The 23,546-nt window shown below is 37.8% G+C and overlaps 1 protein-coding gene across 2 annotated transcripts in view; it reads right to left on the reverse strand.

Annotated features, from left to right (window-relative positions):
* Positions 1-2,592: 2,592 nt before the first annotated feature.
* LOC129765862 (homeobox protein homothorax-like) overlaps positions 2,593-23,546 on the reverse strand; it is a 191,980-nt gene continuing 171,026 nt past the window's right edge. The window contains exons 5-7 of one of the 2 annotated variants that reach the window (XM_055766309.1): positions 5,399-5,457; positions 4,743-4,917; positions 2,593-4,666 (exon numbers count right to left, since the gene is read on the reverse strand). In XM_055766309.1, the coding sequence (XP_055622284.1) occupies positions 4,763-4,917; positions 5,399-5,457 (214 nt within the window). In that variant the 3' untranslated portion in view covers positions 2,593-4,666; positions 4,743-4,762. Of the gene's footprint in view, positions 4,667-4,742; positions 4,936-5,398; positions 5,458-23,546 lie in introns of both variants that reach the window. The other variant, XM_055766303.1, reaches the window with a different exon arrangement.

The following is a 23,546-nucleotide window of genomic DNA, read 5'->3' on the forward strand; positions in this document are numbered from 1 at the left end:
TACCCTCCGCTTACTCTTCGGTTCACAGAATTATCCTACAGATTTCTCATCCGTTGCAAGATCATGAATCCATTGGTGATAACTTCGAAAATCTACTCCAACTGATTCCTCAGTCAAGTTTTATGTCTTTGTACAATGAGTACCTTACCCACGACGTGCACCCTTCACCAGGCATCTCCAACCAAGTTTGCTTCCCATACTTTTGCAATTCCTCTGTCATTTTTGATCTGTCCATGCGACAAAAAATTCATGGAATCCCAGATCATCTACGCTCCGATTATATTCCGCCGATATTTTCGGCAGAATATGGGAAAGTTAGATCTGATAAAATGTTCTTTACTGACGGTTCATTCATAAACGGGTCCACTGGCTTCGGCATCTTCAATGAAAATTCCAGTGCCTCTTTCAAACTCAAAGATCCTTGTTCCGTGTATGTCGCTGAACTGGGTGCGATATACTACGCACTGGGGATCATTGAAACATTGCCCATCGACCACTATTTTATTTTTTCAGACAGTCTCAGCTCAATAGAGGCAATCCGCTCAATGAAGGTTGATAAACGCTCATCTTATTTCCTAAGACAATTAGACAACTATTGAGTGTTTTGGTCGAAAAATTATTCAAGATTACCTTAGCATGGGTTCCCTCTCATTGTTCGATTCCGGGGAATGAGAAATCGGACTCGCTAGCTAAGGTGGGCGCTTTAGAAGGCACACTTTTTGAAAGGCAAATTGCTTATAATGAATTTTTCCACATTCCTCGTCAGTATACGCTCGTAAGTTGGCAGCGCATGTGGAGTGGAGATGAGTTCGGTCGTTGGTTACACACGATTATCCCTAAGGTCTCGACGAGTGCATGGTTCAAGGGATTGAATGTAGGTCGTGATTTCATTTGCGTCATATCTCGGCTTATGTCCAATCACTACAACCTAAACGCGCATCTCTATCGCATTGGGCTCGCAGCAAACAATCTTTGTGATTGTGGCGATGGCTACCACGACATCGAGCATGTTGTCTGGTCGTGTATCCGGTTCCATGCTGCTCGCTCTCAGCTCTCTAGAGCACTGAGAGCACAAGGCAGACAATCGGATATCCCCGTCCGGGATATCTTAGGTAGCCTGTACCTGTTCCTCAGAAACGCCGAAGTCAACGTTTAATGATGTTTCCTTCGTTGTGTCCCCGTTTTATATCCCTCCTATCCGATCGATAAACTCTTACTTAGTCGCGGCAATACATACACACACTCTTTACAGATGCACGGGCCAAAGGTTGTGCAGTCCACTGATCATTCAACAAGAGCCTAAGGTTGTACCGCTCATGACAACTCTACATGAACTGATGATTGCGCCGGTTAGTAACCATTCTATCCTGGATTCCTCGAGTCGAGAAAGACGCACCAGGCTAGATATGAGGTACAGACTAGGGGGGCGTTGCTGATTAAGGGTCAGCTGCATCCCAATAGGAAGTATCCCGTGTCGGGCACACGTACAGAGCTTCGGAGACAGCAACATCCGAATTACGAAAACACTTGTAATACTAACCTCGAGCCGACCGCGAGTAATCGGTTACATAATACTAACATAGATAATAAGAAACATTGTCAAAGTATTGAACTCCCGGCCCCGTGAGGCTAACGCCATATGAGCCTTGATAAAAAATATATATTTTGGAAAAAAAATAATAATAATAATAACTAAAAGACAACTCTTGAAATGATTAATGAGTTTCTTCGATCCCCTTGGATTGCTGAGCTGTCTGTAGGTCCACGGAAAGATATGGAATACAGTGGGACCAAGAAATCACGACAGAGGCCTGTCGACGATGGCGAAAGTGGTCAGAAGCTCTTATTGTGGTTGATAGAATCCACATACCAAGATGTTACTTCGACGGGACAAACTGTCCTGCAGCTAGACATATTTTTCGACGCAAGTGAATTTGTATATGCGGCCATAGCATATTTTCGTGTTATTAATACAGATGGGAAAACAGAATGCTCCCCCGTCGATACGAACAACCAGAGTAGCACTACTGAAACCCTTGTCAATATTCCGCATGAAGCTGCAGCTGTATTGGGAGTAAGGATTATGCAGTTTGTCTTGGAAAGCCATACAGTGACTGTATCCAAACGCTATTTTTAGAGTGATTCGGTCATGGCTACGGCTATAACCGAATATTCATTAGACAAGTTGCTCGGGTTCCAAGTCATAACCAGCAAGTAAACAACTCAATCGGAACCTCAAACAGAACAAGATGGCAAAAAAACCGGACCCGTAGACGATAAGATGATACGACGGAGAAGTTCTCCAATGAACATTGGCGCTATCGATGGTAGTAGTTTTCAAGGCATGGTAGTAGTGTTTTTGGGTTACGTTTGGGAAATCATGAATCACAAAGAAGACGAACGATTGCGTGAAACAATTGGTCAAAACAATGAACGTTTTGTGTGTAAACAGTGACGTTTTTGTTGGAGCGAGTTCAATGAAGAGAGATAGTGGAAAAATCTACGATTCATTCGAGAGATCTACCAAACAGAACAATAAAGAACATATCAAAACGAGGCAGTGAAAAATGAAAGTAACGGAGAAACACAAGATTCAAAATAATATTATAATTCGGGTAAATTTATCAATCGTTTCTAATTGTTACAGTTTTCTCGGTGTGTTCTGTTTAAACTTAAATTTAATGTACCAATGTAACCTTATATAGATTCTATCTCAACGCTTCTCTCTTTTTCTACAGCAAAACAGAAATTTGCTCAATGTGTCTTCTCGTGTTGAACTGATTTTTACATATACAATTAAAAAAAACTCTACAAGAAACATTTTTTTCATTCTACCTAATGTACATCACTTTCGATTGATTTTAAAAAAATAAAAATCAATAAAATTATAGGAAGTTGTTGTCTAATAAATTCCGAATATGCATAGTGGTAAAAGTGCCTACAACTAATTAAATTAAAACATGGTGACTTATGTGTTACTGTGTAGGGTGCTGAGCTAACGTATGCCATTTTTCATTCGCTACGTACTATACAAAAAATTCGTTCAAGTTGAGACCCTCCCGCAAAATAGATGGCGCTCTAGCACCGACCATTTGTGGGAATTCAGGGACTACAAAGCTTTGGGAAAGTAAATACAATAAAATAAAATGTTGATATTCTGGCTAACAATTCAAGAAGAGTAGAAAATTAATAATCATTCTACTTTGTTTCTTTACACATTCGAACAACTCTCCTTAGAGTTACTCCGTTTATTGATTTGAAATAATAATGTCCTGTTTTCGCGTTTCATGCATGTTTATCTGTGCTCCGTTCTCGGAATATCTATTAGGGAGTACATCGCCTAATGTTTTTTAGAACTAACTATAATACAACAATACCACAGATGCTCCGATGCAACATTTTCTTGTTTTTTTTTGCGGGTTGTTTCGGTTTCTCAACAAAAAATTTATCAAATTCAGTATACTTGGGGTTCACGTTCACATTGGGAAGCAAAGAAATTGTTTTTTTTTTCTAAAATGAACTTATTGTTTCTGCTGATTCTGAATCGTCTGGTTGCTTATGCGCGTGGGATTCTCCGTTCGTTTTGAATTGAAGCATCTTATGTCGAAAGTAATCTCACGAAACTAACTATCCTAGAGTCTGATAAACGTTCATTCTCCTGTGTACAGAATTACAGAGAGTTAGTATTGTTATTAGGGTTTTCCTTTGTTTGCTTTACGAGAAATCAACGCCACTTGGAACAATCGGCTTACTATTGGGTATCAGTCAGTAATGTTTTCATGTTCTGGTAGCTTTCAATATACATTCCTGCTCTATCTTCTTGATTTTGTGCGAAACGGATGTAGTGAATAATGAACTGAAGACGTTTTGATGACTCTCCCAGAATCCTAATATTTTGGGTAGAAAATCAACTAATTGGCTAACCTGCGGTGGTTCTCAGCGATGCTTTTAACTTCAGGTGTGGAATGGTTTGCCATATATATTGGATGTACACTTATCTGACGAATTCCTTCGTCTTCAGTTTTCGAAACATAATCTATGCTCATCCCGTTCAGTTCATTGCTAGATAGCTGTAGTTTCTGTTTTCCATAAATAATTGTTCTATTAATGTGAAATATTTTATGATGTATGTGTGTGTGCAGGCATCGACTTATCCAAATATATTTACATAAACATAACAAATAAATATCCAGTACAGAACTACATTAAATGTTTGGTTGAAATGATTCTGAGAAACAGCAAAGCATTGCTGGAAGGGGATGGCTGTCGCAAAATAAAAAAAAATAGTTCCACTATCGACTAATAGTGTTCTGTGTGTCGAATGAACCGTGGTGCCCATTCGGAGAAAGCTCGGTATCTTTGTTGGTTGCGGGAGATGTTGATAGTTGTATGACCTGTGCGTCACCATTCAGCTGCCAATGCATTTGCACCTTCCACATTCGTGCTTCATTACTGGTACTGGACTACGTTATTAGAACGTTCAAATTCTTTTAACTTGCATGTCTGCTGTCTTGCTTTTTGGTTCCTTTAGATGGCCACATTGTTTTCATTGTGTCGATAGAATATTTATGTTCACTGGGAAGCGGTTATCACTGCGTACTTCCACCTATACTTAAATGTGTGATGTGCGAGATACTTTTCTTTACACAATTATCTAAACAAGACACTGTGGAGAAGAAAAAAAAAGAATAACAAAAATTGTTAATGGTAATCATTTTACTGGTGCAATGTTGAAATATTACCTTGAAGGTTTTATGGTTGATTACAAGTGATGAGGGTAATACTCCGCAGGTGGATAGTGATAGCCTTGGTGGAAGGTGGGGTCGCCTGGTGCACGGTGCATCATTTGTGCCTGACCATCCATCATGTAGCTCATTGCGTCCGGGTAACCGGCCGACGGTCCTGGGTGGGTGTATACTGAAATCGGAGAATAAACTAATCAAAAAGAAAGAAGATATTCAGTTAAGTATTATCAAAGTAAGATAACAATATGTACGCGCGAGTGTGTGTTGTGCAGTGACTTCTTCGATTGTGTAAAAGTGTGGGTGTTTGATTAATTTAAGCTGTGTGTGTCACTATTGAAAGTCATCAATTGAATCAATAATTGCGCAAAAGTTGAAACACATAAAGAAAACTGCAGAAAATATCGAATCATGTAAAAGCTACATTAAAATTAACAATGTACAGAAATATAACAGAAATTACTTGAAAAAAAAACCTAGACTATTAATTTTTATTGCTGATCATTACACACAAAAACATTTCAAGAACTCAGACGTTTAAAGAAGTGCGTACATAATAACGATGTGAAATGTGTTCTTTTTCTTTTGATAATACAAAAATGAGCGATTATGAATAGTATATAGAAGAATTTTGAATGCTTCTGTCTGGAACTTACCTGCTCTGTTGGATTGATCTATCATAGGCTGTACGATTCTCCGTCGTGCATTGATGAACCTGAAATGAGAATAAATTCATTTTTATTAGAACTTTTTACTTTGAACTACATTGCACGTTGCATATCTGATGTCAATGATTGTGCAGCGATTGTGAATCGGCTTATAAACACGAGTTTCTACGTGGGATTTCTTCGAAATTTTCGCGAATTTATTTCCGCCACAAAATAAATTTGGTAAGTGAATTTTCATGCATTCTCGTGCATATTGCACTAGAAAATAATGAAAAAGATAAATTGATCAATTTCAAGCCAAAGGTATATTTTGAAATTTTCCGCATAAAATTTTTCAAACTATCGTTTAAGAAATTTTTTTAACAAAACTTTCCATAACGTTTTGTGACCTCGGCGCCCGTACTAGTTTCAAAAATAATCGGATATAGAATAAACAAAACATTTCGGAAATATTTAATTTTTTCTGAAAATCGTGATTACGGTAGCTATTGTATTCATCGTTTCCCTCGGTTTCAATAACTCGTGGCACAACATACCTTCCAGGTTCCATCCCACACATTGCATCGTATTTCGGTTAAAACGATTTGTCCCAGCTTCACTGATGAATGCCATGACTTTTTGCGCTTAGGGTTCTCGAAATAACGTTATAACAAGCAAACGATGTGATTCGAAAGCCTTTTTCTTCAAATGAAAAATAAGAGAAACAAAAGTACCAAATGCCGCACATACTCTTAATTCGGAACGTGACTCGCCATTGTTGAGACGCCGTACAACCAAGTTACTTTGTTTGTGAAGAACTCATTGGTGGTTATTTCAAGGGTGTCACATTAGGATAACCCAGACGGTCTCCGGATGACTACACCTTCAGGTGGATTAAATCAGATTTGGTATCCTCAAACCCTTCAACTTGCACTCCTGGTATAATTTCTAACAGTAATTCTATGTATCGATATAATCGAAGAACTTTTTTTATCCATTAGTTGCATCAACTTTTTAACAATCCAGACATCTTGGGGAAGTTGCTGTTCGCACCCACCGTGCAAGAGAAAGCCGAAAACTGTTAACTGTCATAGATTATTTGATGTGCAAATTTTTATTTCTATATTGATCGACTGAATCGACGGGTGATTCCTCATCCTCATTCTAACGCGTTTCGCAAGCTGTTTCTTATTTGTGTTGCATCGTAAAATATCCATATTTCCACGACAAACATTGGCCATAAAATGTGATAATAAAATCATGTTTTATCGTCTCCCAATATCGTTAACAGATTGGGTGAAACGAGAGATGAACATTATTAGGCGTGATATGTTCCGTGGTTTGATTGGTTCCTGGAAAAAAGTGATGCTGAAAAGAAATTAATTATGCTCCTATACGAATAAACGCAATAGGCCATGCATGACCTATGTTACCCTCATTCATTGCATGCTGAATTTTTGTGCAAAATTATGAGAGTTACGAGCGACATAGCATGCGCTGCCACTATTTCACGTCTTGACATCAATATTTGTGTTTATAGGGTAAATGATCTTGGTTTGTCCAATTTGGGGTGTTTTTACGCAACTAGTAAATGCAAATTGATTTTTCTTCATGAAAATCACACATAATCGATACGAGTTTGGGTTTGTTGAAAAGCCCCAAGTCTCTAGATGCTAATACTACCATAAGGTGTTGAAATTATTCAAATTTTTATGTTTTTTAACGATTTTCCTTAAAGAAGAATTATGATCATGGTTTGACCACCTCTGATCATGGTTTGCCCAAAAAAATGATCATGGTTTGTCCGGTTTTAGAAATCTCCATTTTTGAATGAAAACATTCGAATTCACAATTAGATGCATTTATCAATGCTTGAGTTTACTGTCATCATATTGATTCATTCATAATTTAGGCTTTCTTCAGAATATTGCCTTTTCTTGGGCCTTTTAGAAGTGTTCACCTCAACACAATCAACACAGAAAAACCATACTTCTGCTATGCGCGAAGCACACCATAAACAAACATAAACAAACTGCAGCGCGCCAAGCGGTTGCCATAGAAATCATGTGGACAAAACAACATTATTGAATTGGACAACTCATGATCAGAATTGAGTTCATCAAAATGCGTTAATTTAATGGTTTAGCTATGTAAATCCGATACAAATGGTGAGCAAGCATGATGTTTACAATATTTATAAGTGTTGTAATCCAGAAAAGGTCTGAATATGTGCCAAATAATCATCTGGTGATCGATTAAAAGTTGAGCTCGAATGAGGGGCGCATTGACACAAATAGAAGGTGTATTTTATAATCCATTAAAACATGTGATTTCGTTAAAATATACTATCAAACTACTATTAATCATGTAAAAGGCAATTTCATTTATATGTTTCGAAACATTCGAAGGCCTTTTTTGACACAGGAGCGCTGAATTAGAGCATTCAAAAAAGTGGGCAAACCATGATCATATTTTCGACTGGACAAACCAAGATCATTTACCCTATTTGGTTTCCTGCGAAATCCATGTGAAAGTACTTAATGTTGTTAATGTTAAGTAAGTGTTTTATCAATGAAAAACATGCATTTTATTGAAGTTCCCACTGATTAGGACTATAATGTGACAATGTGCAGTGTGCAGTGGATATTTGTTAAATCACGTCAAACTTTATCATTCAATATTCAATTAAATAATGATTAGAGTAAACATATGCACAGTTCTATGATTAGTATACAGTTCTTATTTGAGGATAAGTTCGCAAAAGTTTTTTTTGTCAGTCTCCCATTTTTGGGCCAATACTTGAATTATGGCACGGGTGATCCTCTCCCGCAGGAAGCAAAAGCGCAACGAAATTGCTTCACAGCTAATTTGTAATACAATCTGTATTCATGACAAACTCCGTAATTATACATTCTGATTTGCTGAGATACGGTTGGAGTTTAAACATTGGAAGCTGGCTCCGTGCTCTCGAATGATGTGGGGAGAAAAACAGTGGCAGGATATCTCATTAAACCATTCCGAACCATGGCACGAGGGGATGAGAAAAAGTCAAAGATTTATGTCATACTAATCACATTATTGACTTATGTACCAGCTTAGGTATGCAAAATAATTTAATGCCCCATCTAAATTTGAACATTATCTGTTTTGTGTGCATTCAGCGAATAATATTCGCATGTGACGTGAATGAGACTGGGAGAAATCAGGGATATTATCCACACTTTGCAGCAAACACTGTGCTATCGAAAACACAGCAGCATAAGAGGGATCTATTGACCTCACATATTGCTACTTCAGTTCGTGCGATAATGCCACATACCTCTGACGAATATTCATTTTCCAATATATGCTAATAACGAGGCGACTGATTTAGTGCGTCACGAGGAAAATGAATTTTGTGTGGGTTCGGGACATCCTTTTACTGTTCGATTTGGGTTTTTCTTCATTTTCAATTGAATATTTCCACAAATGAAGCTTTTCGAAAAAGTAGTCTTCCATTGTGTTCCCGGAAATGTAGAAGAATATTTTTTATTTTCCGATCGGAAGTTTTCATTCAAAATTGAAGTCTAACTTGGAATCAAAATTGTCCCATGAAGTGGCGAATCCAGTGGAAATGATCGCCTCGGAATACATCCCTGGTGCTTTTTTCGTCGAGCCACAAGGAAAGCATGCAGCAACTTGATGTAGTTTAATGACGCAAAACCGAGAGGACAGCCACGCCAAGCCAACTGGATGTGCCAGTAGCCGTTCTTTATGGCGTCGAAAAATACAGGATTGGCAGTGCCTGCAGAGAGATACGTGGAAATAGCTCTGTGACCCTTTTCTATTTTTCTAGACAATTTGTTCGACAACCATTAATCACTATGTGACAACTTATGCATGAGTGACTATTACGCTGGCTGACATTGCTTCGAAGGGGTAATCATAGAGAGATGCTGTTTGGGTTCGTTCTATAAATGCAATGTGAAAGATTTATTCATATAAATGTATATGTTTGTCAAGGGAACGTTCGAAGTATAATGGAAAATCGTCCTTTCGAATGGCGGAACGGAGGAGGTTATCAGTCGAGAATGGGAGAAAGCAATGTTTTGTACAGGATATTAGAGTTTTTGGATATATGTTTCTTCCCTTGTGTGCGTTGCGAGCAATTTGAAGAATGGGGTTTTGGTGATCTAAGAAAACTTGATTTCCGAAGCAAAAATTACTACACTAGCATTTAAGATTATTATCGCTGGGGCTGAAATTGCCTGGATAGGAAATAGACTTTCTCATCTTGTTGATAGAGGATTTTCCAGCATGAGCTGGATCCAACCCGCTAATTATGATTCTTTTGTGCGCTGGATTTTTAGATATATGGCGGCACATGTAAACAGGATAACTAGGATAAGCTGGGAAATCGAACCCACACATCCGGCAGTATAATCTTATTCACCCTATGCCTTCTGCCTCGCGGCTCGTGAAGTTCTCAAGTAAGCGAAAAAATCCATTACTGCTAATGCTTCTATTATGCAATTAATAAATCACCCACAGATACATAAATAAATCATCATCAGTTGAGTGCGAGTGCGTTAAATTCAATTGAATTAATTCGATGGAAGGCAACGAATTCAATCAAATCGAATCGGATATCGTTTCGAGGCGACGAACTACGATGAGGGTGCTAAGTTTTGCTCCTATTTTGCTGTTCTCCGCCAAGGGCCTTTGTTTGACGAAGGATTATTCCGAGCGTAATTCGGAAGAAGCACCAATGATACTTTGCGCCTGGAGCACAGTTTTTTAATCATTCGCGGTAACGGATGCGTTATTTCAGTCGAGTTTTAAGCAGCATCTATCGTTATGTGAACGTTGTTGAAAGATTGTTGATTTTAATGAACGCTGCTCCTCATTCACCTGCACATTGATACGAAAATGTCTCCATGAAATCGAAACTTCTTGCACAATTATATGTAAATCAAAATCCAATTTTCATCCCATCAATGTGTTACGTGCTGTAATACTTTTATTTTACGCTGTAGGTTATAACATTCAGTTGGCTAATGCTTTAGCCCATTCACATTTCATCTTGTTTTTTACTGGTGAAAACAATATGCAAATGTGTTTGCCTCTAGGGGGAAAAGCGTACAGTCGAATAGAACAATATAGGTCCTGGATTGAAGGATCTGATGGTGGTGGCAGTACGATAGAGAAACAGAGTAAAGAAGATAAATGAGTTGGAACGCGAATTAGGAGAACTCGAGTGGAAGCAGAAGCTTCAATTCGAGACAAGTGATGGGGAAAGGGAATGCCTCTAAGAGGGAATGTTCACCGGAAAAGGGGTGACATACATTTCGGGGTAGATTAGTGACTCTTTGATTTATTAATTGTTATTATTCTGGTGTGTAGATACATTTCGGTATTCCCGTTTGCCGTCGCTTGTCTGGTCACATGAAGTACGGTACACACACACACACACACACACGGCCAAATTAACTGAAGAAAAAAGGATAAGAACATATTTTCTATGCATTCTCAGAAGCTTTTTTGTGCTACACGCAGCTTACATTCGCTTCGTCTTTTAAAAATTTCGTTCTCGTACTGTTGTTGCATATACTACCTGGGCTGAAAAGTCCAAGGATTTTTCGACAGATGGCGCCACAGAAAAATGAACAAGATTCATTTCGAGAGGTTCATCTGTCACTAGCTTATGAGTGAACTTTAATGCCATTTCTTTTATTTGTTCACAAACTACAGTTGTTTAAGTGTCACTACCGTTTTTAACGATCGTAAAGTGAAGTTACCCGAGTTAGCTGAGACCGTAGACAACGAGTGGGATATATTTTGCACGACATTTTGGACATGGAAAAGCTATCCGCGCGATGGGTGCCACGTTTGCTGACCGTCGACCGAAAAAGGTTGTTGAAGCGTAATCGAGTGGACTTCGATCGACGTTTTGTGACAATGGATGAAACGTGGATCCATTACCACACTCTTGAGTCCAATAGATAGTCTGCAGAGTGGTACTGAGGCATCATTCGAAGTCCTAGACGTTTCGTACAACAGAAAGGGAAACGAAATGTTGGAAACTCGTTATACCAAGTGTATTGCCTTTGAAGGAAGCTATATTGAGAAATAAGTACTGCTTTGTCCAAAACACGAAAACCCCGCGACTTTTCAGCTCATGTAGTATGTTTACTATCTTGAGTATTGGTAATAAATATGGATTTATTAAAAATCTCGTAGTTTGATCCACTGTTCCTATCAAATCCTTTCAAAAGAAATATGGCGAAAGAGTGACGATTTCATCCTATTTTTGCCAAAATTCAAACATATATTTGACTGTATCTTTGTAACGGTGTTAGTAAAAATTCTGAAATAGTGAGTATTGATAGTTGATACTTTGTCACGTTTCATAGCAGTTTATACAGTACTTTTAAATCATGTTGTCGAAGTAGCGTATCACGCAACATTATTTTTTTATAATTTTATTTAGCACCTACTATTAAAATCCAGTAGTCTCTAATCGATCTATTGCTATGAACAGTGGCGTCGAGTGAAGCTTTTGCGCCCAGAGTGGAAGAGTTGGACGCCTTGCCAAATATAAACTACCTTTATAACAACGCTTAGACTACCGCTATACTTATAGAAACATTGCAGTTCGGATGGATTCGTTGTAAAAACGATTTGTTGAGTTTTATGAGATAGGATAAAGAAAAAATCATCGGAAAACATCACTCTTTTAGGATTCAAAGTTGCCCCCATGATGGTTATTCTATTAATGTGGAGTATTTGCCCTACGATTAATGTAAACTGTGTCTTCAGAAGATAGTTTTGCCGTTCATTCAATCACACGAAGGTCCCGTGAAGAACTGGCCCAACTTAGCCAGCTGTTTTTACAACTGGGATGTCACAGAATGGTATAAGGCGAATAATATTGATTTTGTTTTGCAAAAAAAAATCAACCAAGTAGTCCAGATTTCCGTCTCGTCGAAAAATATTGAACGTAAATTGAAGAAGTGTGGCAAAATCAAAACACCATCTTATATGGAAATGTGGTGGAAAAAATGGCAAATATTAAAACGTTTTTTACCGTGGACGAGAAAACTTACGTCAAGGCCGATTTCCATAAACCCCCTGGGCAAGAATATTACGTCGCCAAACCGAAATGTGACATTCCGGAATATGCTCAAAAGAAGCAAATGACGCAATTTACGAGGAAATTTCTGAACTGACATGACTACAGCATGTCCCACAAACAATAATACGAAAATTTCGGATAGTTTTTTTTTCAATTTTTGCAATGATTTGTTGTGTGTGTAATCTTTGAACATCAATGTAGTGGTGCAATATACGCTATATCAGCAGAATGGAGAAAGCGACCAGTTTCATTCTCGCGAAAAAATCTCCAAATAAAATTTGCGACCTTCTCTCTATCTTCTCGTTTGATGGTCATCGTAGTAACAACGTTACCGGCAAGCGTCGAGCGGGAATGGATTGTCTTTCTTAAGACAGGTGTAGGAGGAGTAATGGAGAAGTTTTCTTTCCGCAAAAGCCGTTCTCATGGCCAGAGACGAATGAGCTGGAAAAGTATAAAGTCTCTATAAGCCAAACAAGGAAGGAAAATTTGCGATGATTGCATGAAGCCATCTGTCTATCATTTACCGCGTGAAACGTTTTCTTCTTGTTGAATTACGTCTACGGAAAACTGGTAGTGAATAACCAAGATCCACACGCGTCAATGCCATGCATGGGTTGGTCAAAGATGACTTAAAGACATAGTCCAGGGCTAGGGTAAAGTGCAATTTGATTATGAAACGAATCAAAGCACTGCTGCTTGAGCATTCGGAACGATTGCTGTCTCAGTTGAAAAAGAAGCAATCGATTATTGTGTTCTCAGATGAGAAACTTTTTTCGATTGATCCAGTATTCAATTCTCGAACGGATATGTATATTGCACACCTGAAGGCTGGCAACTTCCAGAGAACTTGGAATTAAAGTTTCCGCCAGGAATACTTGAGTCATGATATTTGGAGCGGTGTAAAAGTGAACACTGAAGTCTACATGGACATTTTGAAAAATCAAGTGGTTCCATGGATTCAAGAAAATTTCGATGAACCCGAGAATATTGTTTTCCGACATAATGGATCATATCTGAATGGACCCGAACCTATCTGAAAAAGAATATGTCATTTTGGTCGAAAGATATTTGACATCCGAGCAATTCAGATTTGAATTCCCTCAAACATTGATGTTGAAGCGAATGCTGGATACTCTCGTCGAAGTGACGATTCTTTGCCTTGTTAACCGTGTCTTGTCGACACTGACAACATTGAATCGAAAAATTTGAACATTGGAACTATTCAAAGAATCAGAGATATACCATATTCAGTGCAAAAGTGTTTGCAAAAGTTCACACCATGTGCACACCAATTCTTCTAGCGCGCAACAAATCATACACAATGGGATTAACCTTTCTAACCTGGTTGGTCCCCTAGTAACTCCGGTAGAGTAGCACAAGCAGCATAATTCTTCTCCGATTGCTCGGTTGCAGATGGTGTCAACTTGTGACGTCTCTGTTCTCTGTGTGTATCAGAGAAAAATTCATTATTTGTGACGGGCTGTTTTGTAGACGATTTTCGTACGTTGGGGAGGGCATCATGTCGCCACTGTGTTTTAGGATGATCAGACCTGTAACTTTTCTCTCCTCTTTCTCGCCTTCTCGAACCAAGTACCAAGTGTTCCAGCAAGCTAGCTAGCTAACAGTATTAAATTGAGTGGCGCACCATCTGGCGACAGCTTGTGTTTATTATTTATTGCAATTATGAAAATTATGATTTCGAACGAAATTGAGAAATTTAACTTTCAGCACCATGTGTACGTGCTGTGTATGTTTTCAATGGAGAAACAATAAGGGATGGCGGCACACATCGGGTTGTATTTTTACGGCGTTCCCCTTGAAATAGTAAAGATATGTTCTTGGGATGAAATCCACCGTAACTAATGTGGCGATAATGGTTTACTGTATTTTTATTCACTTTAGTTGGTTTCTCAATGCCGAGTTTTTGGACATGTACTTTCGCGTTGCAAAAAAAGCAACCTACGAATTGAACGAATAACAGATATATCAGATGGAGAACATACACAAATGAGTTGAATGGATTCTCAATAATGTAGTAGACTCGGGTAGAATTAAAAGGGTATTGGTTTGTATATAAACGGAAAATTGTCACACATAGTGATGATATATCTGTAGTATACCGCATGGAAAACTGGACAGGACATGCATATTCAATGCACAATTTCTGAAACGTGCTTTTCCATATTTGTGGCGTTCAGATTATGTCGCGATGGGATGTGCGACAGAAAATGACAAATCAGGAAAAAATGTGAACACGACTTATTGACAGTTATGATACTCTAAATGAAATGCAAATTTTCTGAAGTGAGAGTTTTTTTTGCGTTCCATAGAGCTTAATTACAGACGGTCGCTCGCAATAAGCAAAAACTTGTCTCACCTACCTTTTTTCAAATGAACACATCCAGCACTAGAGTCGGTTCGGTAGTCTCACTTTGCAACACGTTTTCAATTCCAGCTGGTAATATATTTCGGCACTTTCGGGCCCTATCGCTGGGCTCACATGTTGCAGCTACGCGAACAAGCGTCGAGCAAAAATGTCACAAAAACATAAAACCGACAATTAAAAAAAACTACACCTTAGTTTTTTGCATTTGTTTTGCTATAATTCCAGTGCAATTCAGATTTTGCCAGGACGTTGTGTTAGGTGAATTATCAATGGAGATCAGGACTGGAAATACCATTTGTGGATAGCATAATCATTTAGGAAATATTAACACAATATTAAGCTGTCACCCTTCGAATGACAGCAATTTTGAAGTTATTTTTTGCATTTCGTATCTACCTTAAATCACGGCAGTGGAACTTCATACAAATCACTCGTCGAAAAGTGTCTCCTTTTTCACCGCTTGTTTACATCGACGAATATATTTTTTTCCACTATGTTTCGTAGGAGAGTGTATGCATACTGACAGATTTCTACTACGAGGTGTTTAATGAAGGATGAAAGGTGGGAATGTTTATGTTTATATATGATTTATCGTACGATTTAATTGAATGCATAAAAAATGTCAACAAAACTGGGGTTAAGCACCTTTTTGAATTTGAACAAATATTGATAAGAGATTCCCAGCAATTATTGATGTTTATTGCGTGATTTGGTTACTGCATAAGTTGTTTGAAACAAAGGTTTAGTGTAATGATTTCATTTTGAAGATTATATTCACAAACATGCAAGTATAATTAATATAAATTGCATGTATATGATGCGCCTGCCAACCCATACATGCAAACGTGGAGGCGATATGCATACATCCTAGAAAAACTTAAATCGTATAATTATCGTTTATATTACATCATATAACCCATATACATGTATATGGCCTCCAATTTCATATGCATATGCCAGTTATACACATCATACAAGTAATGTGTCTTGGATGTATGTATATCGCCTCCAATTTTAGATTTTTGACATAGGACTACGTCTTACAATAAGGGTGCCAAATCAGAAAACAGGTCACGTTTTTATGAAATAAAGTTAACGTTAATAACTATTTTTTTTCTACGAACGGATTTAAACGATTTACATACCAATCAAATTGGAAATTTTCTTTGATTTTTTGTTTGATATGCTATACATCACATTCCCATAGTCTGTATATGGTTTAAATTGATGAAAATTGGAAGCATTCCCATTTTCCCATACATTTGTTCTGTCCGTTTGTGTGCTTTCCCGAACAGAGCTGTCAATATATTGCATAATAAGTAAGCTGTCGCTAGCGTATAAGTATTGCATCTCCTCTGCGGAAAACTCTCAGAATCTTTCTGTGCCCGAAACAACAAAGGTCGCTTATTCTGCTCGTTTTGTGTTTAATGTTTCCCCTCAAGCTGTGAACGCTAGCGAATATTTCACTGAAGTGCATCTGGCATTGCAATTAACACAACCATCCAAGTCATGGCAAAGAAGGCGAAAGAAGAGAAGAGTGCAAATGATTATAGGTCGCTTCTAAACATCGATGTATGGTTTTTTGTGTGTTGCTCGTTTTCGTTGCGCGGAACATAGAAACTTAGAGAAACTTTGTTGACGGTTTTGACCGAGAGTCGAGAAACGATTTTTCATAAACGGTCATTCTCGCGATGTTTCGTTTTTAGCACTGCAACTGTGTGCATATGTTTGACGCGTCAATTTTTGAATGACGATGCACTTTTTCTTTTTCTTTTGAATTATAGACACTTGAAACTCAAACAGTTCATTCGTCTTTGATGGCGATGCACGGAAGATGCCTCTCGTTAATGTTCAGTGCAATGCGTGCATTGATATAAAGAAACAAATTGCGACATGTGACCAATTAGTGTATTGTTCTCGCAAAGGCAAAAAATGATCGTTGCTTCTCGAAATGATTCTACAGAACTACGTAAGCCATTGAACCTTTTCACAGTCCCCGGAACTTTTTACTAAAGAGTTATTTATTGAATTTCGACGTATTCGCAAATAATATTCGAAATGATAAACCATCAAATTTCAAATGAAAAAAGATTGCGTAGTCCTATGTTCTAAGCGGTCGTATCTCGGATACAACCCCTCGAATCTTTTACGATTTAATGTTTGCTGGGCAGGCCCGAAGGCAATTTTAAATTGTTAAAATATGAATGAAATTTTTTACTTCATGTTATTTGATTACTCAAAACATGTAGTACTGAACTTTATTTAACCATTTCTATTTTGCGATATTTCCACTAAAGCACAATAAACAAACAGTAATGACGTATCCGATTGCAACTCTTTCGTATCATATGTAAGATCTTTAATTGCCCTAAAATCATATTTCAGATAGCCATACGAGATAGCTGCGGCTTGATAATCCAAACAACCGGAGTTCAAATCCCATCGGAGCATTTTTACAACCGTCGACACCACTCATATCAAACATTTATATCCCTAAAAGTCAATTGATTAATTCCTTTTTGTACAAACATAAATGTTTATAAAGGTTCTATATACATACAAAAATGGTGATTCCCCAGGCCGAACATTTTACTTTAATATTTTCCGCCATTTTTTTATGGCAGTGATGAATCGTATATTCGTATGACAACAGACTTATTATGTTATTAGGTATTGCCTAATAACCTTGCATGTACAGTAGTGGGACACGAATAATTGGACATTTCATCTCTAATTGGATATTTTGTAAACATCGAGTTTGGTACCCAAAGTATGGCCCCAGATTGAAAGTTGCCACCAGATGTCGACATTGTACCAATATCATCGTGAATGTCCGATTACAGGCCAATCACCTCTAATGAGACACTGAGTAGTGCCTCGGAATGTCGAGGATTAGATGTAACTTACTGTACATGCTCTTTGGGCGCATCATATACCACCCAAAATATCAGATATTCGATGCTCTATATACGATTTAATGTTTGATGGGTTGGCATACTTGGCAACTTGGTTTGTCAAGTTCATAATCTCATGTTTACAGTTTTGAGTTAAGTGCAATTGAATGACGAAGTGGAACTAATTTATTTTTGTCACTATGTTTATCAGAACGCAAAAGACCGGCAAACAGATAATCTTTCGTTCTTAAAAGTTAAAAATAAAAAAAGCAACTTTAACTTTCACTTTTCTTGAAACCGGAAATATTCGGACTTAAAAATAATTTTTAAATAATATTCCAAATATACATGTATTTACAAAAATCTATAACAATTATTATAATTATCAAGAACGTTTTCCGCCATTCGTTTTTTGATTGTCTGTAGTAAATTGTATATACGCATGACATTAGTCGTACTAGATGCATGTATAAGTCGTATATTCATCCATCCAATCATCGTGAGAACTGTTGCAAGTGGAAAATAAATGTGTGCGTTGCCTATGATGCGAACATAAATAACAATATAATACAGTAATTTAAATTTAATACGACATGCCGAGGCATCAATCAGTGTCGCTTTGGAGGCGATTTTGGTCTGTAATTGAACATTGGCGATGTGAGTGGTACAGTGTCTACGTCTGGTGGCAACTTTAATGTGGCGCCATAATTTGGGCCCCGAACTCGATGTTTACAAAAATGTCCAATTAAACGTGTCACATTACAGGTCTGTCCAATAATATAAACGTCGCATTAAATGTAACTTACTGTATATAAACAATATTTATTCCCAGCTGTTTTGAGGCACCTCGCACAAATTGACAATATCATTCAGTTGTCAGTGCAAGTCGGTCTGATTTTTAGAGTGTAAAAAAAGTTCACTGTTTACATAAAAGCAATCTCGAATCGGTCCCACTTTTTTGCTTGAAGTTACTATCCCCTGCTTAAATCTTAAAGGCCGCTAAAGATGACGCTTGCTAATGTGTTGTTGGTATATATGACCTCGATGCTGCAATATCGCGTATTAGCAAAATAAAGCAATCGATTTCAATTTGAAACATGATAAGGACACAATCTAACCGCTGCTTGATCGGGATTGTCCGGCAAATACAGCGCATAAAACATATCAAAGAAGGCTATTCCAACAAATCCCCCTCCGTTATCTATCCTTTCGCAATCCCTACATATATCGCCATAATGGAAGGTCTACCTAAGTGCACCTACCCTGTTCTGCCTTCGGTGTGGCGAACCGATAGCAAAGCTTGCTGGGATTACCGATTGACTCTCACAAAAGCACGTTTCTTTTCCTTGATTGGCTTTCATATTATGGAACATTTAAATGTATAACATGAAGGTTCGCCGAAACCAATAATGGATTTACTAAATTATATTCTCATATATGGTTTCATCGATAATATCTCGTAAAGGTTAATTTTTTCGTGGTTAATTTCAATTCTTGGACATGTGACCATATAACCTCAAATTTAAACAATATATACAAACTATTGAGAGTCTGAGAAGAGAAGTGGCCTAGTGAATATTTTAGAACGGATAAAAAAGTTGTTATGTCTTTGGGGGCTTAATCAATCAGGCAATTTCTCGAACTGCGGATCGAACTAAGATGATCGACTCATCAGAATTAATTTCCGACCCGCTGCTGATTACCGCCAGGAATATATCGGGAGATAAATTGACTGCAATGTGTTACGAGATTCAATGAGAAGTCATTGCTGTCGGCAGCAAGGTATATTGCATTTAGTCGAAAAAGATTAATGTACTGCTGGGTTCTAGGTTGTGCGGACTTACGCACCAGCGCACGCGGCAGATAGTGCTGCAGCTCCCCAAACATTTGTACCATGTAATTTCCTTAAAAGAAATGCCATAAATCATGTTATTGCGTAAGGGATTAACAGACTAATCTTGTGCGCTGGGATTTATTCTCCCAACTATGCGTACATTTTTTTCATCCTCCCTGCACTGCCATTCACTACTACTGTGTTTGGAATATAAATGTAATATGTTCGTCCCTGCTGTGAAGTGGCTGCTACTATTGCTGTCGAGCACAACGGAAGAAGAGGACTGCAAGTCAATGAGAAAATTCCCTCTGATTAGGATTTTCTCTTGTGCCCTGATAATTCGTGGAAAGCATCGGAAAAATAGATTCACGTGGTGTAGCTCGGGTGGGAGTAAGAATGACCGTCGTGAATTGCCTCCCACCCAAATTGGCTCTAATCGTGATTGAGTGTACTATTTGTACGGATTTCATATGAACAACATAGTGTCATTCCAATTGTTCTCTACGAGATTTTTATTTTCCGTAAAAAATCGAGGTTTGCAGATTATGTTTTCTCTGCAAAAAGAGTTGAAAATCTAAATATTTTTGACATCTTTGCTCGAGATCTCAAAATGTACTCAAATCTCTCTGAACTCTGAACCGTCGCATCGAATAATAACTGGTGATTTTGAAAATCGTTGGGAACGCTGTTTTCGTCCATATAACTATCTTCAGATATTCCTTCTCCGATCATATTTTTCATACTAATTAGCCATTTCCAAGTAGTGTTTACAAAAACATTTCGTATCTAAGCAATCCTTGGAAATATTCGTTGTAAACTGAAGCAATTTACGTTTGTCAGGTTACATTTTGAATGTTTATTTAAAGCTACTTCAAGCAAATTTTGATCGATCGTTGCAATATACTGCTTCCGGATATCTACAATAAGTATTCGAAACGCAAAACAAAGAACTGCATATAGAGGATGTGAAAATAATACTATCAATAACGAACCACCTGTCAATTCCAGAACCAATTTATAATAACTATAATAAATAATTAAGACAAATGTCTTATTCATATACAGTGGTGTCTCGATTATATCATTGTACGTTCTTATCACGTCTCGTTAAATTACTCTAAAATTTATCATTGAAATCGTTTCGTTTTATATCCCGTTTTTCGAAACAGATGAAATTATGTGAAGAGTTCAATTGTTCATTCATTTATGGAATAAAACATGAGAATTTAGCAGAAAAAATAGTTTTATGCATCTATACCTCTGTAATGATCAGACGTATTCACGGTGCTTGGGGAAAGTTTTCTTGTTACAGGTCGGACTCGATTATATATAGATAGAATCGATTACATGAGATTCGATTATATACAATTTTAGACTCGATTATATACAGTTTGGAAAAAATATTTTTTTTATATTTCAAATATGACTTATTTCAATAAGAAATTTTACCTTTCAACGTTAAGGTGTAATTTAAGTGGTTATTACATGTACAGTGCGGTAAAAATTGTGATTTTTGAAGATTTTGCTTGGAATTTCACCAAGAATTGTTTGTATCGACATTGCAGCCAAATTAAGAAAGATAGAAGAAGAGAACAAATTGTAGGGCGGTTAGAGAGCTTCAATTTAATAGATAGAAACAATCTAGTTTAAATACATTTTCTAGATAAAATTAATAATAACATATTAAAAATTATTAACTTTTAAGTTTTTCACTTCCAAAATGTTTTTAAAATTCACTAATTTAGATGATCAACTACTATATCCTGTACTAAATTTCCTCATCTTTCAAATCAAAGCAACAGAATGGTATTCCGTAGCGTACTTTGTAATTTAGAGCCAGTTGAGGCAACAAACTCCAAAACAAAAAAAAAGACTGGTGGGTAATGTCGGGGACATAACCGGAGTGACGTAGGACTATAAAAAGGGGACAGCTTTTGTTAAATATATATTTTAAATATATTGTTTTATTTTCTTCTCCTACGTGATCCTCCTATCTACCTGAAAAATGGATTAGTTTACTGTTTACTCTTTATGAATATGTTGATGGTTCTGAAAAGAACCTTTGGTGTTGTGTTTTTGTTATCATTCGATATTCCCATCTTGTTCGGTTAAACCTTCCTGTTTAGCTATTGCGTTTGCCACTCGCCACAGCTTTCACAGTTGGAAAATTTCTTCCCATCCAGCTTGTGACATGTTGTTCAGTAAATTACATTTAATGCGACGTTCCGGAGAAACACTTTGCCACTCACTGAAACTAATTGTTGCCTTGAAGAGCGCCGAACCGAAGCTGCTCTGTTCTTGATGCGGGTTTTCTGATTGTCGTGAGCAACTTTGCAAGCCAACTCGAGCACTCCGACGGCCGAAACTCTATAATCGCTGTTAGGTATACTGGTGCTTCGGCACCAATCCGTTCGGCCTAGTTACCCTTGCGGAGCAATCAGTGAATGCGACCAATAGGGAACTGGAGACCTGCACGGTTCGAGTGAGACTTTGCCTTTCCCTTAACTTGTCCTCCTTTGTTACGTCCACGATGCCGATGCCGTACAACCACACGGGTTTACGGTTTGAAAGAAAATAAGATATTTTTTTGGGGTCCGCGTGTTTTATACTCTAGCGGTACACACTCACAGGATAGAGACAAATCGGTAGACTCAGCCAGAGGGGCGAGTCCAACGAGATGAACGAATAAGCGTTAAAAGAGAGCGATGGCAAAAAAAATACATTCATTACGATTTGTTCGCTCGTTGGATTCACATGTAGGCTAAAAAGGGTCCTTTTCAGGATCACAAAATTATCTTCAATCTAAAGAGTTTATTGTTTTGTTATCACTCGATATCCCCATCTTGTTCGGCTGAACCTTTATGTTTAACGATTGCATTTGCCACTCGCCACAGCTTTCACAGTTGGAAAATTTCTTCCCATCCAGCTTGTGACATATTTTACAGTAAATTACATTCAATGGCACGTCGCATTACCACCACTCAGTGTCGGATTGGAGGTAATTTTAACCTGTAATTGAACATTTGCGATGACAGTGGTACAGTGTCGACTTTCAATTCATAATTTGGACCCCGAACTCTATGTTAACAAAAATGTCCAACTAAATATGTCGCATTACAGGTCCGTCCAATTAGCTAAATGTCGAGATAAGTGTAAATTACTGTACTTTCAATCTAGAAGCAATTTAAGAATTGGTGAAAATCAATAAGCTCAGAACAACTGCCAAATTCACATACTCATCATATCCTGGTAAACAAATTATGAAAAAATCAATTTGTGTTTTATTATTATTTTGGATATTGTTTTAGAAAGCATTGAACTGTATTTCCTAAACTCTTTTTTGGAAGGTTTAATGGCCCTGAGAAGCGCCTTGTTTTAAGGAATGGTTCCAATTTAGAAAACTTAGTACTCGTGGTTTTGAAAAAAACCATTTCGAACGCCCTCGATGCCGCCTTGTTCTGGATTTGCCACCAAAGCAGTTTGTATAAAGAACAAACTTTTTTCTTCTGCTACCTCATGGTGCTACTGACACTCGACCGCAACGGTTATGTTTTAGCGCCATCCTAAAAGAGAATAATAACTATAGAAGTTTTCTCCTACAACCGAATGTATAGCTTTTTTCAAAGCTGTTTTCGGTCCTAAATATAGCGTTTTTTTTCAGCAACAGTTGTCCGGATACCAGGAAAGGAGGAAGCAGCCGAGAAGCCCCCAACGGCCATTCAGGAAGTTGGTTCGGTCGGATTGGCCACTTTGACCGGCAGTTTTCACTGCCCCCCGCGTGTCCCGCTGTTTGTGCCCGTCTCATCAGCTACGTTTTTCCTGCCAGTGACGCGCGATTTTGGCGCAATTTCTACTCATCAATCACCAGCTTAGGAGGTGTGGAAAGAGGTTTTCTTCGCTTCGTCGCTTCGAACCGCTGCGGCGATTGC

This window comes from Toxorhynchites rutilus, chromosome 1 (genome assembly GCF_029784135.1).
Source record: "Toxorhynchites rutilus septentrionalis strain SRP chromosome 1, ASM2978413v1, whole genome shotgun sequence".
NCBI lineage: Eukaryota > Metazoa > Arthropoda > Insecta > Diptera > Culicidae > Toxorhynchites > Toxorhynchites rutilus.